We start from the raw sequence: 19,392 nt of genomic DNA on the forward strand, positions 1-19,392 counted from the left end.
AGTGATGTTTTTCAATATCCTGTCATCCGGAACTATCACAGTGGGCGTAAATGTTGCCCAGAATATTATTCAATGCTTTGTCAATCTAGAGTGCGCGCTGTGCGCATCATCACTCCGCCAATCAATCTCTCTCTCTCTCTCTCTCTCTCTCTCTCTCTCTCTCTCTCTCTCTCTCTCTCTCTCTCTCTCTCTCTCTCTCTCTCTCTCTCTCTCTCTCTCTCTCTCTCTCTCTCTCTCTCTCTCTCTCTCTCTCTCTCTCTCTCTCTCTCTCTCTCTCTCTCTCTCTCTCTCGCATTGTTCACTGGCAGTGCCACCTGAAAAGTGTGGATTTGGGACTGGGCAGCTTCTGATTGCTTGGAAGACGTCGGAATTAGCTAAAATGTATGTGCAAATAAGAATTTGGTGGTTACTACTCATTTAAAGGCTTTTAAAGAATCCTTATGCCTGTCTGTGGAGAAACAAGTGAACAGGGAGGTGTGCGCGTTCGTTTTTACCTGGAAACAGGTAGTACTTTAATGAAACTGGGTACACTGAAGGTAAGGAAGACTGATATTATATAAGGGGCTGCCAGGAATACTCCGTTTGTGTTTTTGATTCGTTGATTTGTTTAAAAGTGTTAATGACACAATGCTAAATGTTGCAAGCTGTTGTACTGTATACCCTGTGACTGACAATTGGACATTTAGAGCGATCGTACACACCGGGTTGCGTGAATGGACAGTCATATTAGCCTATATTGACTGCCACTATAGTAATTCGATTAGTCTGTTTATAGTCTATTTAAAGTCACGCAACTCACGCATTTACCGAGTGAGGTTAACCAATCTCATTTCAACTGAATGGATTTTTGTTAAAGTATCCCAGCTGCTATACTTTTTTGTAGTAAAAAGTACTTTCCTTTGTAACTTATATTCTTAGCCTAGTCTCTGACTATTCACTGCAATTTTGTGGTGGATGGATGTGACATAATGACATGAATCTTCTGTAATCTACAATAGAGCTGTCTTTTGGGGAAGATTGACCCTTATGATAGATTAGCAAATGTTTATATTTATTTCCCCTGATATGCATGATTGGATGATGCATCATCCTCCTGTTTATGCTAAACGTATATCTAAATATTGTAAACTTTAAACTTTATTGTCCTTAAGTTGGCTAAATCTCAGATTTAGTTGGTGTTTGCATTCTTCTAATTTTGAATGATTGCAGAGTGTAGATCTAAATGCAAACCACTTTATGATAAGAAGGCTAATATTTTTTTTTCAATATGTGCAATTATTTACACAGCTTGATGTTATTTAAGTAGATAAACATTTGTTTTTATTTATGAAAACTTGAAAGAGAAAAGGGAAAGACAAAGATTGAAAGAAAAGGGATTATATTGATTGAGGAGAGAATAAAAAGAGAACATTGGTGATAAAGCTCATTTCGCAACTCTATTCCCTTCTCTTCAGATCTAAAATGAACGAAACACTGGACCCAAATGTAGCCCTTGTGGATGTTGATAATTGGACTTTTCCCAACGGCTCCAGTGAATTCTTCTTTCCTCACAACAACATCACATATGTTGGATATTATCTGCATCAGCCATCAGTGGCAGCAATCTTCATTGTGTCATACCTGCTCATATTCTTGGTCTGCATGGTTGGAAATGGAGTGGTGTGCTTCATAGTCTTACGGAGCAAAAACATGCGCACTGTCACCAACCTTTTCATCCTTAACCTTGCCATCAGTGACCTTCTTGTTGGGATTTTTTGTATGCCAACCACTCTTCTTGACAACATTATTACAGGTCAGTGCAGTACCAGGGACTGTATGTATAATTATTTGCATTATTTACATCTTAATCACAGTTTAAATATGCACACTAAGGGTATTTTTGTCTCCCAAAGTTTCTTGCATGCTTGAATTTTAAATGTTGACATTTGTGGATATCCTTTGGGCTATTTTGACCAGAAAAGACACCCATTCTAGCCTGAAAGCTTCTTTTGGTATTAAGTAAATGTTGTCGTGACAGTAGAGGTTGCTGTTCACCCTTAGTATCAGTATCTTTTAAAAATTAATGTTTCTGGACCATGAAAAGTATGAAAAGAATGAAATGTACTGTGTTAAAAACATACAGGATTAGTTGCCCAAAAATGAAAAGTCTGTCATAATTTCTTACCCTAATGTTTTTCCAAACCGGTATGACTTTCTTTCTTCTCTGGAACACAAAAGGAGTTTTTAGGCAGGATCGTAGGGATTGACAGTTTCATTCACAATTTTTATTCAATCTTTTTTTCCATTCAGTGAAAATTTTAACTTAAGTTTGAACTTTTGAGTGAACTGTCCCTTTAGGGAAAGACTGAGATGAAATCAAATCAAATGTTTTTGTGTTGTACTCATTGGTACCATCAATTATATGACAGGCTCTATAGGTTCTTATGGTCTTATGTTTTGCGTGACTAATATTTAATGATATCCACAAGACCGATACAATACACATGCTGTTGAGATAAATAATATATATATATATAGAATTTAAAAAAAAGGAGTGCAGCATAAAAGTTATCCATAAGACTTCAGTGGTCATGTCCATGTCACCAGAAGTTATATGATAGGTGTGGGTTTGAAACAGATACATATTTAAGTAATGTTTTACTATAAATATTCACTTTCATCTGGTGCCTGTTTAGTTTCACAATGTGAAAGTGAAAATGGAGATTTATAGTCAAAAAGGACTTGAATATTGATCTGTTTCCACCCACACTAGTTATATAGCTTCTGAAGACATGTATGCTTTTATGCTGCTTCTATCTGCTTTTTGGACCTTTCTGGCCATCATTCACTTGCATTGAAAGGACCAACAGAGCTGAGATAGTCTTCTAAAAATCTTTGTTTGTGTTCTGCAGAAGAAAGAAAGTCATACATATATGGGATGGCTTAAGGGTGGGTAAATCTCTTTAATGCTGATAAAAAGTGTAAAAGTAACTTTAACAAGTAATTGTAAGGCTATAATGTCAATAGATAACACCAAATTATAATTAGAAACCTATACTCCCCTCCTGCAATCTACTGTCATTATTTTTATTTGTGATATATACTTACATACTTCAGATAATTTATGTTATGAAAATGCTGCTATCTATTAATATTTACTTCTTTTTTATATATTTATATCACATTTTAATGCACAAGAGTCTCATTATTAGCAGAAATATCAGAGGAATGGTATCATAATACATCACTTCTTATGGGTTTGCATTGTTTAATTACCACACAAAATAGTTTTATTGTCAATTACAGTGGGTTTTCTTGTCCAAAATCCTGTTTGTTAATCATCTAATTTACACTTATTATGTCACACTCTGACATAGAGTGTCACTTTGAAGAAATATATACATCTGTCTCACACGTTTATTAAATATATCATTATGTGTCCAGCATTTTATGATAAACTATTTGTACTTGTTGGATCATGGTTGGAAAACAGACATCATCACAACAGTTAAGAGACTAAAGACCTGGTAAACACTCTTTTAAATTATACTGTCATTTGGTTATAGATGTTTGGAAGCTATTTATTTGACATTTATCTAACACAGAAGGAACAAAAATAGCCATATTCATAGCTGAAATACTTCATACAAATACAAACTTCATACTAGGGTGTAAGTATGTGTAAAGAAAAGTCTCCCTTTTTAAAATAAATAGAATAAATAAGAAAGCTCACAGAATTATAATAATGATAAACCGAATTACAAACATGATAAAAAAAATAGCATGTAACTATAACATGTTATATAAATAAAGCATGTTAGTTTACATGTTAGCATAGCATGTTACCTTAACTACTAAATAAAAAATAACATCAGCTGTGTGAGCTTTTGAAATAATGTCCTATGACTATTTACAATTAACATATACTGTAGGTGCACGACAGCACAGCCAGACTGCTCCTGTCTGTAACTTTAACTCAGTGGTTCTCAACTTGTTTTGTTTCAGGACCCAGATTTTACATTGGAAATCAAGTGGCGACACATCATAGTAAAATTTGTACGTTTTAAGCTTTTCATGTAGGATATGTATTTTGTTAAATCTGCATTGATATGCATGTGCATGCCAGAGAGAAGAGCAGATCATTAGCGCCAGCTGGTCTCGTTACACTCGTGCAAAAGTGCAGACGAGAGGCCTTTAGCCCAGGGGTGTCAAACTCGCTTCCTGGAGGGCCACAGTCCAGCAGAGTTTAGCCCCCTCCCTAATTAAACACACCTGAAGCAGCTAATCAAGGTCTTGAGGAGTGCTTGAAGATTACAAGGAGACATTTTGGAACAGGGCTGGGACTAAACTCTGCAGGGCTGTGGCCCTCCAGAAACTGAGTTTGACACCCCTGCTTTTAGCTGATTGCGAGATTATCATTAAATCTGACACGGCAGTCCTAAAGAGGCTATCAATTGTGTGGCCACTGAAATATCTTCAATGGGAGAACCATGGCATTATTGTTTCCCTGCTGTCTGTGACCCAGTCCGAATAGACCTGCGACCCATCAGTTGACACACACTCACATATGTCAGACCCCCTCGCCTCGCTTCTCTCTGACATTTTCTCCACTGCACATGTGTGTGTGTGGCGCAAGTTGATAAGTCTGACAGTCAGTCGAGGAGGAAAGGAGATGCGCACACGCAGGTGAGATTTTCCGTCCGGTTGCATTTTTTTTCTCAATACCGCAGATAAGCAAATGTACATGGTATTATAACCGTCAATTTTCATACTGTGGTATACCGTGAAAGCAGTATACTGCTGCAACGCTACTTCATACAAATTTGTTTCTAAGAAAGCACATGCTTTCTATGGTACCGTTTCTTTTGTGTTATAGAAAAGAAGTGTTTCCATAGAGACAACGTCTATAGCAAAATTAGAGTTAACTACACTGTACTTTAATGGCCTGTAACAAGACAGATTAGAGTTACAACAATGGTTGCACTCAGTTGGGTATAGTGTAAATTTCTCACTGCCACCAGTGAGAGGCCAGATTGCAGGGCATAAACCAGTCTATGCTGTGTAAAAATGGAACAATTGCACAGAATACATGTAGCAATCTATTTTATTTTACTTCCAAGCTTTCTTACTTCCCTGTTTACATGCAACCAATTAGGAACATGCTCTATTGAGGTGAAAAACTAATTATAATCCATCTTGTCATCTATGAGAAAATCAATAGAAATTCAAACTTACATTCTTTCAATCTCAGCTCTGAAGCGATAAAAACTTTAAAAACTCTGATTGATATATTGAACAACTCAACAAGCAGTCTTGTGTCTAAGCATTTTTTGACCAAATTTTCGGCTTTCATTTTAAATATTTCAAATTTAGTGTTTTGCAAGTCAATATCTCATAGGTTTCATTATTATTTTAATAAATAAATTAATATGCAGTATCACGTAACAAAATTAGACTTTGATTTGTAATTGGCACCATTTTTTTTATTTATTCTTCGTTCTTGGTTCCTGTCCCAAGTGATATTGCATGCGCTTCAAACTTTCCCTTGGAATTAATTAGACTTCTTACACTGAATGCAATTTTTGATGTCAAGTTAGTTTTATTTGTATAGAGCTTTTTACAAAACACATTGTTTCAAAGCAGCTTTACTGAAAATTATGCTGTAATGTTTTAAAGTCCTCATTGTGCAGTTTAATTGAAAAACGCTATTGAAAAGCATGCCTTAAAAATTACTGCCTTTAGGCCACCAGTGAGCAAGACAAAGGCAACCATGCCTATTTCTCTTAATAAGCCCTGGTGGGATGCAATAAATGCATTCTTTACTAATTAAAAAGTAATTTATTCTTAATAGATGTTGATTTATTCTTAAAAAAAAAAAAAAAAGACTAAAATGCAGTTAGCATTAACTACTCTTACCATCCAGCAAAAATGAATAAATTAAGCAATAGGAAACCCTTTTGGTTTGAACCAAAAATAAACACTTTTTTAAGTTCAAGGGTGAAAACAACAATGGTCCTTTTCTTTAAATCTGTGAGAAAGGACTCATTGAAGGTCCGTTAGTGTAACAAGCTCTGTTTAAAATTCAGTTTCATATTAGTCATCCAAGGCCTGGAGGAGCACAAGTGTGTCTGTTTTTCCACTATTTCCTAAGAATCACTTTAAGACATAACACATATTAATTCTTGAATTATCACACACACACACACACACACACACACACACACACACACACACACACACACACACACACACACACACACACACACACACACACACACACACACACTCATGTTGTGTTTCCATGTTTTATGGGGACTTTCCATAGACATAATGGTTTTTATACTGTACAAACTTTATATTCTATCCCCTAAACCTAACCCTACCCCTAAACCTAACCCTCACAGAAAACTTTCTGCATTTTTACATTTTCAAAAAACATAATTTAGTATGATTTATAAGCTGTTTTCCTCATGGGGACCGACAAAATGTCCCCACAAGGTCAAAAATTTCGGGTTTTACTATCCTTATGGGGACATTTGGTCCCCACAAAGTGATAAATACACGCTCACACACACACACACACACACACACACACACACACAGTCCCCACCTCCACAGTGAAATATATTTAAGCTGTACACTAAGTACAAAATACATCAAATCCCACCAGATGGTAACTGTGATAGAAACTGACCTACATGCTATATTACCATGGTGAATTGGATGGTATCTTGTTGCTCTGGCACACAAAGATGTGTGTTGATTGCACTTTAGCTAATATTTGGACGGGTTTTAAGGACAAATTGGTCACAAATTGCTTTGTATTCAGCATCATTAACCTGCCCCTGTGAATTACTCTTTTGCTAATGCTAAACTGTTCAGGTTTCTGACCTGCTATCTTCAGTGATGGATTTTATCTGATTTATTGATGCAATTAATCTCAGTTCATGAGTTAACTCTTTCATGCAGTGCTCAAGTGAGTTTGCTGTCCATAAGGGGTAAGAACCCACTGGACCACTGTACTTGATTAGGTAAAAGTAAGTTAATGATATTAATGGATAGAGGATTAGTAGATTTGAAATAAAGGTTAATTTTGAGAGGTATAGGGAATTGTCGTAGGAGTAAGGTAAGCAGACACTTCTAATAATAATAATAATTCATTTTATTTGTAATACGCCTTTCTCGGACTCAAAGCGCTACAGCATGTACAGAACAAAATAATCAAACATGTGAATAAAAATATATATAAAAGTATCAAAAAAGAAAAAATACATTAAAAAAAATCATACAATTATAAATTGAAAACTTGACTGGAAAGATGTGTTTTAATAAGTTTCTTAAAACAATCCACAGAAGCAGCATCCCTAATAGATGAGGGTGGTGTGTTCCATAATTTATATATCCTTAGATATGACAAACAAGCTCTACTTAAATTTAGAAATGTAAGCATAAGCGTAGTTCTAGCAGGAAGATCATGGGATTCATTCTATCAGGCATCTCATCCAATCACAACTCAGCCTCCGCTTTATAAGGCCATTCAAGTGTTTCTCATTGTTGCTTACTTCCGTTGTTTTCACCCCCCTCCACCCGTCACCACAAGTTTATGTCCCGTCCTGGGCGGGGGTAAGCTCTGCACCCCTGCCGTCATTGCTTCGGGCAGGATCCGATGGTTCAAGCAAGTATCAGAGTACTGAACTCTAGGATGGTTAGTACCAAATAATATAAGTATTTATATGTTCTTATTAACCCCAATAATCCAGAGTCTCCTCTGATAGAACTTCATTAGTTAGGTTTGTTCATAAGGCATGAGGGGTAGAAAGTAAAGGTTGTGATATTGACATTCTCATTCAAGAAGATATTTAGCAAATTTACTTTCCTTTATTTATATAGGGTATCTGTATCTTTCAAAGGTAAAAAAAAAAAAAAAAAAGAAGAGATATGCAGAAATGCCCAATTCTAAATATATAGTCGTAGGATAAGGTGGCATTTTGTCAACATGTGAAATTGCATTCACTGGACATGAACCAAAAGTATTACACCAACTAGCTCACTGAATTTGTAAATTATGCATTCAATGATGTACTGTAGTTCATTATTTTGGGTGTCAGTTGTAAATGCTATGAAAGTCCAACATAATAGTACATAATAGAACACCCTTTCATAATATTTTTTTCAACCGCCATTAATGTAATCTCATTCATGTTTATCTGATCCAATCTGTCTGTATTGTTTTGCCAAGATTTTTCTTAGTGTGTGATCTGTGTCTTCTCCACAGGCTGGCCATTTGGAAGCATGGTGTGTAAAATGAGTGGTATGGTCCAGGGCATATCAGTCTCAGCCTCTGTTTTCACCTTGGTTGCAATAGCAGTTGACAGGTAATGTCATGGTAATATCACTTTGTCCCACAGCTAAAAGGCATTAATGATGCATTGTCAAAGGTTCACGCTACTTAGAATGACAGTTGCTATTTAAAAAATAGTTAAAGCATTTGAACATTAATATTTTAAAAGCTTATGCTATGTATAAAACAAAAAAAGTTGGGCCTCATATATGACATATGAGCAGGACAAATTTCTGTGTAAATCTTCTGTGTAAAAAATTGTTGCATTCAATTCATTGCAACAATTTACTTAAAGGGATATTTCACTCAAAAATGTTCTTCATTTCTCATCATTTACTCACCCTCATGCCATCTAAGATGTGTATGACTTTCTTTCTTCTGCAGAACACAAATTAAAATTTGTATATCTCAGCTCTGTAGGTCCTTACAATGCAAGTGAATCATGATCAGGCATTTGAGCTCCAAAAAAGGAGATAAAGTCAGCATAAAAGTAAGCCATACAACTCCAGTGATTTAATCAACGTCTTCTGAAATTATTGGTTGGTTTTGGGTGAAAAACAGACCAAAACTCCTTTTTCACTGTACATCTTGACAGCAGACTCCTTGGTGATTCAATTTTAAGCTCGACTGCACGTCTTATAGCGCGATCTAGTGCTCTGTGCATGCGTCAAGCACTAGGAAGTGTATTCGAGCTTGAAATCTGATCGTGACTAGAGACAGCAATGGCAAGATGTACTGTACAGTGAAAAAGGAGATATATATTGGTCTGTTTCTCACACAAAAAAACTTGATAATTTCAGAAGGCATTGATTAAATCACTGGAGTCGTATGCAGCTGTGTCTCTCCAAATTTAATTTCCAGTATACAAAAAAAGTATTCGGGCAGGATACTAAGTAATGTTCTTTGGAGAAATTCTAATAATACTAAGGTATGTTGCATAAAAGCCATTTAATCTTTCTCATTTGCTATGCGTGGGGCTATCCCTTCATCCTCAATGTTATTTAATGGAGATCTGGAGAACATCATGTGCAAGTGTAATGAGCATTCAACGATGGCCTGAGGGACTAGTTTGCCTCTGCCCCAAGAGCCAATCAAAAGCTTTGATCATATTTATCCTGTTGACATGAGCAGTGTTGGGTACCATTCCTTTTAAAGGTAACTCATTAGAATATTGTGATAACCCTTTAAAAAGTAAATAAATTCATTAAAAAGTTACTTTTTATGGAAAGTAAAGTGTTACGTTACTTTTGCATGACTTTTTTCTCACCGCTACTCTCTTTTCTGCTGTGTATTCAATACAAAAACAAGAGATATGTAGAGATATTACAGGTCATGCTAGCTACTGTACAATACTCATGTCAAAACAACATACAAAACAAAAAGATATTTAGAAAGACTACAATCAGTATGTCTTCACATCATATTTATAATAAATACTCAATAACTAGAATAGGCATGATTTGTTTTTCCATCAACATGGCAGCCAACATGAATAATGAAGAATAACCTCTATCTTACCTAAAGCAGCAAAGTCCAACACTTGAACCTTTATATGTCATCATGTGCTGTGCCAATTGACAATGAGTCTACTAGAGATGTTTTTCAAAAGTCAGAAGTAAATTTCAGTGGGGAATGCCAACTTAACATGTTCAAGGAATAAGTCTAATGAATAAATTAATATTTTTCACTTAAGTCATCTCAGTGAATGCTTGTTTTGAGCTGATCCACAGTGCGTACAGATGCCACTGGTTGATCGCATACAACTGCAAATACATGTTAATACAACTTAAATGGAATCCTTTTTAATGCTACCAAAATGTCTTTATGTTTTATGAATCAAACTACTTGTTTATTATTGAACAAAAATTTTGAATATTTTAAGAAATTAAGACATTTTGTCTGCGTACACAAACTACGTTGTACATTGCTCGCTGCTGCTGATCCAGAGTCATCTTTTCTCATCCCATTCACCCAGCTAAGGGAAGCTGTATCACAGCGCAGTTTGGCTGAATAGATCAGTGAATTGAGTGAGTATTTCACCCTGTGTATCATTTTGTGGCCAGTGGAAGACTAGTCTTATAATCTCTCTGAGATATTTACTGATTTTTTAATGCAGTGTGCATTAACACATGGATAAATCGCATTTCACTAAACTGAACATTGTATGTATCTGTATAATCATGCCGTGGCAACAGGAACACTTCTCCAGCTTATGCCTGTGCTATATTATACCATATACTGTAAATGTTGCCTTATGAGAACACATTTCTTAACTCTGTGATTGTCATGACCACTGCAAATGATGAGTACAACTTGATTCCACTGAATCTTACTTTTTATCATGTTACCCCCAACACTGGACATGCGCATCGGAAGTTACCAGGTGTAGAGTAGACCTGTGTAGTGAACTTCATTGGTAAGTTTTAAAAGCTAATTTTTTCTGATGTGCTGCTGGTTTGATTAGTTAAAATGCACCGTTCATCATTTCAATGAATTGTATGCGATTGTATTGAGGTGTTGTGTTGTTGGTGCATTGGTTTGTATTAGATTACAACGACTGATAAATATTGGAAGTCTGTCATCTTTTTTATTAGTTTTGTTTTGATGTTCATTCGAGTTAGTGAGATAATATGCACACCCTTTGACGATTTGCCAATTTGTGGTTTACTTTCACTTTTATTTGATCTTTTTGACAAGGATATGCATGTCTTAAAATCATTAGGGATGTTAGTGTGGCATCATGTTCAGAGGTTTTGTAGAAAAAGGTCTATTTGTCACTCTCTGTAAAATTTCTGTCATGATCTATTTTTATCAGTCTATAGGACTTTCTCCCGAGATATAAAGAGATTCAGACTGGAGCCAGCCAGTCTATGGCCATGACATCTGTTGAGTGTTAACCATCTTGAGAACAAAAGAAGATCTGTGAATGCAGAGGACCCCTTCACGTACATGTCGTAAATCAGGGAATACCTCATGACATGCCTAGCTTATCATCTCGACAAATGGACCTTAAGGGTAGAGGTGATGAGCAATAAAAGACAGAGAACACACTCACTGGAAACCCCAGGAAAAGCTAAGACACTCTCCTTTTGTCCTTCGATATAAACCAATTTGCTACATTTAAACTAAACTGATCAGGCAATCAAGAGACATCGTGATCATTATTCTGCAACCAGCAGCTAAAAAAGAAGTCCCTTTGTTTAATTAATTTAGTAACACATGGACACTTAAAAATTAGACATTTCCTGTGTCACATGCTAAAAACTCATTACCAAGACACTGAGCTAAAGCAGGCTTCCTTGTGTTTGCATGATTCTAATACTAAGACATCTCATGACAATCCATGAATTTTTAACACAGTCAAAGTAATTCGCTCAGTTAACCCTATAAAATGCACAGAATCTCCCTTTTTGAACTAAAATTTACACAATACATAGCATTCTGAAATCAGTCTGAAAATTATGTTTTGACCTGTGAAAACCGACAAATTAATGAGTATAGACTGATGTACCTTTTTAAAATATTTATTTATACTTATAAATGACAAATGGATTATTATAATTCTTAATCTTGTATTATTCATGATGTAAAACCAATGAATTAACCATTATGGTTTTTCATCAGGTATTTTCATATTTTGCTTCTTGCACATGGAATATTCATGAAAGTATGTCATATTTAGTATGTAAATGATTGCTTGTTTACGTAGAGAATGTTGATGTTAAAGAATGTCATGTCTCTTGTACCATTTGCAAGATATAAATGTGATTAAAACATCATACACTTTTTTTTTTACACATAACACTTTTTCAAATGGGAATTTTTAAGAATCCTTTACACAAAGGATTGTATAAAACTTTTAAAAGAAAGGAAGGAGTTAACCAAGTGACTCTGAAAAGGCACTTCTGATCAGCTCAGGACAACTTTGGGGTGCGACCAGTCTCAGCTCGTACCAAGGAAGAAAATGTTTTTACTTCAGCTTCTCATGCTTCTTCACTTCCTCCATAGCTCTGCATCCTTCATGCTCTTGCCCTTGTGGCTTGCAACCTCGCCCTGGCACCCCTCAAGTTTTGTGCAATGTAGAATCCAGAAAGGCTCGGACACCAAGTTCTGAGGAAGCCCTTCTCTTTGACTAACCAATATGATGGGGAGTCGCGAGTCCTCCATGCGGAAGGCCTCGCTTCAAAGCCCTGCCTCTCTATCCCAGCAACAGACATCCCAGATCTTAATAGAGGTCCAAAACATTGACGGAACAACCAGAACTTTCTACAAAGAGCCAAAGAACCAAGCAATGCAAGGAAATACAAGGAAAACACAAGTACATCTCCAGACTTGGCTGAAAATGCTGGTGTCTCTTTTATATAATTCGACTTACCCAATTGCAAATTGAATTAGCAATGGTTCTTAAGGCATTGTCTACAGACTCTCACAACCTGTTTCATATTTGTATGTGTTAGACTAGTTTTTATGTTTAGATTACAAGTTTTAGACTTGTTTGTAAGATTATTTGACTATGGTATATTTTGATAAATAATCTCATCGCATGATTTTAAAAGATCTTGTTTCAAATAAGCAATAAGCAATGAGCAATTTTCAATAAGCAATTAGGATAATATTACTCCAATAAGTGAAGTAATCCTAATTCCCTTATTAAAGCTAATTCCTTACAATAAAAGCTGTGAGCGGTTACAATGAGCCGTTGTATTACGATTGTAATGGTGGAGAATTTTATTCAGACAAATTACCTAATTAGTTGTAATTTATCTTTCTTATAATGGTTGTTGATCGTGACTAATTCTGTTATAAATTCCTTACATAATTATGGAGGTATGCAGGCACTTTAATCCATACCCTGTACATTTATACTACCAAATTTCCCTACAGTCATACTTATTTTAATTTGATAAGTACTAGGGCAGTGGGGTCAAATTCGGTTCCTGGAGGGCCACAGTCCAGCAGAGTTTAGCTCCAACCCTAATTAAACACACTTGAAGCAGCTAATCAAGGTCTTGAGGAGTGCTTGAAGATTACAAGGAGGCATTTGGAACAGGGCTGGGACTAAACTCTGCAGGGCTGTGGCCCTCCAGAAACTGCGTTTGACACCCCTGTACTAGGGCACTGAGGGCTGTAGCATCCATTATAATGGCACATAATTGACAGTGTATAGACTCTCCTTTTTTGAGTCCAGTGAAACCAATGAGCTCTAGTGTGAAACTTCTTCCTGTCAATCAACCACTGCACTAAAATCAGGTTTTTAAACTTTGCCGGTTAAAGTGCATACACACATGCACAAGTTCACAGAATTTCATAGTCCCTGATGTGAACATATCATGAGATACACATCTGTGAATCTCAGTTAACAAAGTTACTCCACTAAAATAACGGGCAATTCTGCTCTAAACATGATGTTTGTGCATATTAAATGCATGCATAATTGTCTGAAATTATGTGTTGTTTTTTTCGGTGTTTTCTTTTTGTTATTATGCCGTTTGCACTTTAGTATCATGAATTAACACCCTGAAGAAATTATTAATGTATGTAGTTATGAAATCAGATACACTCTCCTCAAAATCCAAGCACAAAAGAGATGCACAATACCAGGAGCAATTGATAATGGTGCCAGGTTAATACAGATGATAATATCTAATACACATATTAATACCAGGAAATAAACAGGGTACATGCACAGCGAGAATGTTAGGGGCAGAGTGATGCCGGAGTGAGTCAAACTGATGCACTAGGTTAAAATGTTTTTATTGTTTTTTTATCAGTCAAAATGATAGACAGAATTTTGAATTATTTGTCAATGATTCAAAGATCAGCCAAACAATTGATTAAGTGATTGTTTCTGCCCCACACTAAATAATGACCCTGAGACACCACTAGTCTTATGGATTACTTTTATTCTGACTTTATCTCCTTTGTGGAGCTCAAAGGCATGATCACCATTCACTTGCATTGTATGGACCTACAGAGCTGAAATATTCTTCTAAAAAAAAAAATTTCAGCAGAAGAAGGAAAGGCAAACATATATGGGATGGGATAAGGGTGAGTAAATGATGAGAGAATTTACATTTTTAAGTAAACTATCCCTTAAGGTTTTTTGGTCAGCTGGTGTTTCATGAATGAGTCCCATTGATTAAAAAATTAGTTGACATGGCAGAAAGAGTTTGTATTAGTGATTATTAGTGATGGACTAATCTTACCTGATTAATCTGTTGATATTGGGCCATTTTGAGATTGTTGGCTTGGCCAGTTAACACAAATGTTAGCTTCTGCTATTGCTAATTCCAAATCTACTGACAGCCTTGTCAATGGATTGTAAGCAATTTCTGTTTTGATTTTATTTTGTGTGAATTTTGAGTAGATATTGTGTAAAATAAGTGTTCATGTCAGTAATTTGTTCTCAACTGCTATCATCGTGTTATGTATATATCAGCATTATATCTATATTAGTAAGCCACCCTGCTCTCTAGATGTCAGCTTCGGTCTTTGAAAAATCCATATTGGTTAACCACTATATTAACTCTTTATTTGATCAAAAATTAATCACTGAATTAATCTTTTAAGTGAACTGTGTAGTCTGCACATGACTGATAGTATGTGATTATAACAGTTGCACGCTAGCTGATTAATGTTATAAGGACCAGCACCATGCCGTGCCAGGGCTGTTGGTATGCAAGTGGAAAATCCAGGCACTGTAGTTGGAAAATTACGGTTGCTTTTGGACATTTTCTGTTGCCTTTAGCTGGACTTGCATTCCCACCTGATGTCACGGTTATATCACCACAGCATGGGACATTTGAGGAAATCAGTGAATTGAAAACAATCATTTTGGATGTTGTGTGTGTGTGTGTGTGTGTGTGTGTGTGTGTGTGTGTGTGTGTGTGTGTGTGTGTGTGTGTGTGTGTGTGTTATTACTGTTGAGCGTCTGTTCCTGCTTATTGCTACAGTGAATCGGTCTGTTATATATCAACTTACATTTTTACATATGGAATCACATTTAATTAAGTTGTCAACTGAGGTCATTGTATGTTTCTATTTAAGCTGTCTGTATGTTTACTCTTTGGTTCATTGTAAACCTTCTTACATCATAGTGCATATGAGTATGGTTTTACTTATATAGTAGTAAGTGCTTTATGAGTATTTGTCATTCGTAATTTACTATCAATCAGTGCCATGCAGTCCATAAACCGGGTCCTCCTTGTATAGTTTGTGTTGTTTTATGACGTCTTAACGGTGGTGGTTTGTGTCCTTTTCCATTTCCGAAATCATTCGTTCACTTAAATCACTTCTTCACTTTATCTTGCATGTACCTTTCTTGGAGATTTCAGTTTAGAATGCCAAATAGCTGATACCACATTTAGTGCAATAAATTGTCAATAAAGATTTATGTTAATAGTGTGCTTGACATATCAAACAAAATGACAACTAATTTCAGTTAGATCAAAATGTATTTTGGATGAACATACAGTTAAAGTTTGTGGGAATTGAGACATCAAAATGTCTCAGGGAACAGGAAATGGAGTTTTGTGCAAAATCTTTTTGAAAGACCTTGTCCATCAACAAACATACTGAAAACAAGGAGGAAAACATTGGCATTGTCTCAGTTCAATCTCAGAACATTAGTATGCTATGTGTTGTTTGGTAAGATGATAATAATGTAGCAATAAACTCTTTAAATAAACACAACAACACTTTTTTTTAGAAATCCTTAAAAAGGCAAATAAAGTTATTGCTACTGATAGAATAAAATGTTGCTTCTTATTTTATGCTATTGTTTTGTAAAAGAGCTGTTAATTTTTTGAATTTTGTGCTGGTTATCTTTTGCAGATTCAGATGTATCGTGTATCCCTTCAAGCAAAAACTGACAATATCAACAGCCACCTTCATCATAGTGATTATCTGGGTCCTGGCAGTGTCAATAATGTGCCCATCTGGCGTCATGCTTCAAGTGACTAAAGAACAAACCATCCGTGTATTCCTGGGTGATGGCAACAGAACGAGCCCTTTCTACTGGTGCAGGGAAAACTGGCCCAACCAGGAAATGAGGAAGATCTACACCACAGTTCTGTTTGCCAATATTTACCTAGCTCCACTTTCCCTCATAGTGATCATGTATGCAAGGATTGGGATCACTCTGTTTAAAACAGCTATGCCAACTGGGGCAAAGCCTGGCCATGATAACCGGCACTCTGTGTCAAAGAAAAAACAAAGAGTAATCAAAATGCTCCTTATTGTGGCATTGCTCTTCATCTTGTCCTGGTTGCCTCTATGGACGCTGATGATGCTAACAGACTATGTTAGACTTACTGAACACCAGTACAGGCTTATTAACATCTACATCTACCCTTTTGCCCATTGGCTAGCCTTTTTCAATAGTAGCGTCAACCCAATAATTTACGGGTTCTTTAATGAGAACTTCCGCCGTGGATTTCAGGCCATCTTTAAGTTCAGGCTGTGCCCTGTTGGTGGTCAACATCGGACATATTCACACAGAGTGCAGGGCAATTCTGTGCAGCCGGTGAACCTCCAACCCTCCACAGAGCCAATATCTCTTAACAGCATGGAGAACAACAGCTCAAGGAGGATGAATCATGTCAATGAGCAAGACTTAGTGATGGAAGACTTAGAGAAAGTATCAGAATGTAGTATGGAAGGAGCTTCTCTTTAAAAAGGGTTAATACAGCTACAAAATGCATTATTTACATTGTGATGTACAGAATAGTCTAATTACATCTTAAATTTTTTAAATGACATATCAAAGTTAATATTATGTAAATGTACATACAAATATTTTTTCTCATTTTTATTTTGTCATTAGCTGCTAACTTGAATATAATTGCTGATGTCGTCAGATAAGGTTGGGCACATCAATTGTAGTCTTGTAAACGTTGCAATATCTATCAACTACTTATTTTTTTTCAATACTGAATATTGATATCTGGGGTCTCATGGTATTTATTATAGTCTATTATATTTACATGAAACTATCAGCATTAGAACTAGGGATTCGTGAAGGCAATGATAATGACTTCAAAACGAATAATGGATTTATCCGAATATATATATATATATATATATATATATATATATATATATATATATATATATATATAAAATATTTGTATAATAATATAAATATATTTGACTGATTATCCAAAAAGAACAAATATAAAGTGACATTATAAATAAACATATTGAAAATTTCAACTAATTTATGAATCTTTGCAGCCAGTATTTCTAAAAGTGTAAACCTTATGAATGAATATGCGCCCGTTGTGATTTCAAATCGGATGAGCGCAGTCTTAATTCTGTTTGTGGTCTCTAATTATTGTGCATGTCTAGAGCTTATCAAGTGTAACATTAACTAAGATACAACATCATATACACGTTCCTCTTCTTGAAATGTCTATGTTAATGTATCACATGATTCACACGATTCACACGATTAAGGTAATTATCTGGTTAAGACTTTATTCTTAATACTAGTATTCATCTATTAGGAATATGCTTCCTTAAGTAAAACAAAGAAACTGAAACTCTGTTTTTTTTTCTTCTTCTTCTTCTTTAAACTATGCTACCTCTGGTATGGCGCTATATAAACTTAACATTATTATTATTATTTAAATAAATAATTGTGTATTATCGTAAAAATTCCTGATAGAATTATGGGACATTCACGTGTTTGTAGGCTATATTGATTTTATTTGTATTAATTTTAAAGTTTGAACTTGTATTTATTATTCACTGGAAAAATGTGTGCTTGACATTTCACATTTTGCTTGACAGCTACTGCCTTCAGAATAATGTTGTTAGACATGCACAGACAAAAGAAAATTCTGTTTCAGGCAGATTTTAATATCTGAAATACCAAGAGAAATGTCTAGGTTACGTATGTAACCGCCGTTCCCCGATGGAGGGAACGAGACGTTGTGTCAGAGAAGCGACACTAGGGGTCTCTCTTGAGCGCCGATATCCACCTCTGATCTATGAAAAAAGGCCAATGAGAGTTGGCAACCAGTATTTGCATGTCCGCTCCGGACATACGGGTATTTAAGTGGCGCAAATACGGGAGTTCATTCAGGATTTTTCTGCGGAGCCGAAATGGTCCGGCCACAACAGGGGCTCGGCTCAGCGACGTGGCAGGGGAGACAAAGCGTCTCGTTCCTCCATCGGGGAACGGAGGTTACATACGTAACCTAGACGTTCCCCTTCTGTCGCTCTCTCCACGTTGTGTCAGAGAAGCGACACTAGGGGTCCACTTAAAAGAGCCATGCGCTGAGCCGTATGCGTGATCTGCTGATACAGGAGCGAGCAGGTATTCCTACGTGCAGAACGACCAACTGTATCAGGCTGCACGTACCCTTCCCCAATGCCCCATTTAAGCCATCAGGATTCCTTATCGTTACCCTGGAGGGGGGAACAAGGTGACGGCCGCCAACATGGGAACGGGCCAGCCTGGCTGGGCCTCTTTTCTCTCTATGTTTCTCGCATAGAGCAACTACGGCTGGGGCCCTTACACGCATTGAAGGAAGGGGGTCTTAGCCCTTAGTAGGGCGGAGAAGACCCTGCGGAGGCCACACCTACCCGGGAGGGGAGGCAAATTTTGAGTGGCAAATACATCGCATGGCCTATACTTAGGTCTTATGCGGAACAGTAGTGCGGTGGTAGATCCAGCCTCGCAGAGGGGGGAAGCATACAGCACGGCACCCGAGGCAGCTGTAACTGCCTAAGGAAAACACGGAGTCAACTCTCGTGAGGGGACAGAACCGTGGTTTTACACACAGGGGGAGTCCGAACAGGAGGCCTTACCTGTGGGGCACCTATACCAGTACAGGGTAGCTAGTGGTACCCGCAGTGGTTTGGGTCGGCAAGTTCCTCCGCAGAACTGCGACCCACGAGGGCTAGGGAGGAGTCAACCAGTGTCCCAAACCTGGGATCTCCTGGGAAAGAAGGCGCATTGTTTCCCCTGGTTAGGGGGAAGGGTGCTGGGTGCAAGCGATTCACCCGGTCAGATCGTGGACGTGCCACCGAGTTCTACGGTCTCGGTACCTGAGAGAACACGGGAC

At 36.7% G+C, this 19,392-nt stretch overlaps 1 protein-coding gene across 1 annotated transcript; it reads left to right on the forward strand.

Moving 5' to 3' along the window:
- Window positions 1–331: 331 nt before the first annotated feature.
- npffr2a (neuropeptide FF receptor 2a) lies at window positions 332–16,994 on the forward strand. Its single transcript, XM_052093434.1, has 4 exons — window positions 332–381; window positions 1,455–1,792; window positions 8,255–8,354; window positions 16,154–16,994. Exons 2-4 carry the CDS (start codon window positions 1,462–1,464, stop codon window positions 16,992–16,994), a joined length of 1,272 nt encoding a protein of 423 aa, XP_051949394.1. The 5' UTR covers window positions 332–381; window positions 1,455–1,461.
- Window positions 16,995–19,392: the final 2,398 nt, after the last annotated feature.

This window comes from Xyrauchen texanus, chromosome 3 (genome assembly GCF_025860055.1).
Source record: "Xyrauchen texanus isolate HMW12.3.18 chromosome 3, RBS_HiC_50CHRs, whole genome shotgun sequence".
In the NCBI taxonomy this organism is placed as follows: domain Eukaryota; kingdom Metazoa; phylum Chordata; class Actinopteri; order Cypriniformes; family Catostomidae; genus Xyrauchen; species Xyrauchen texanus.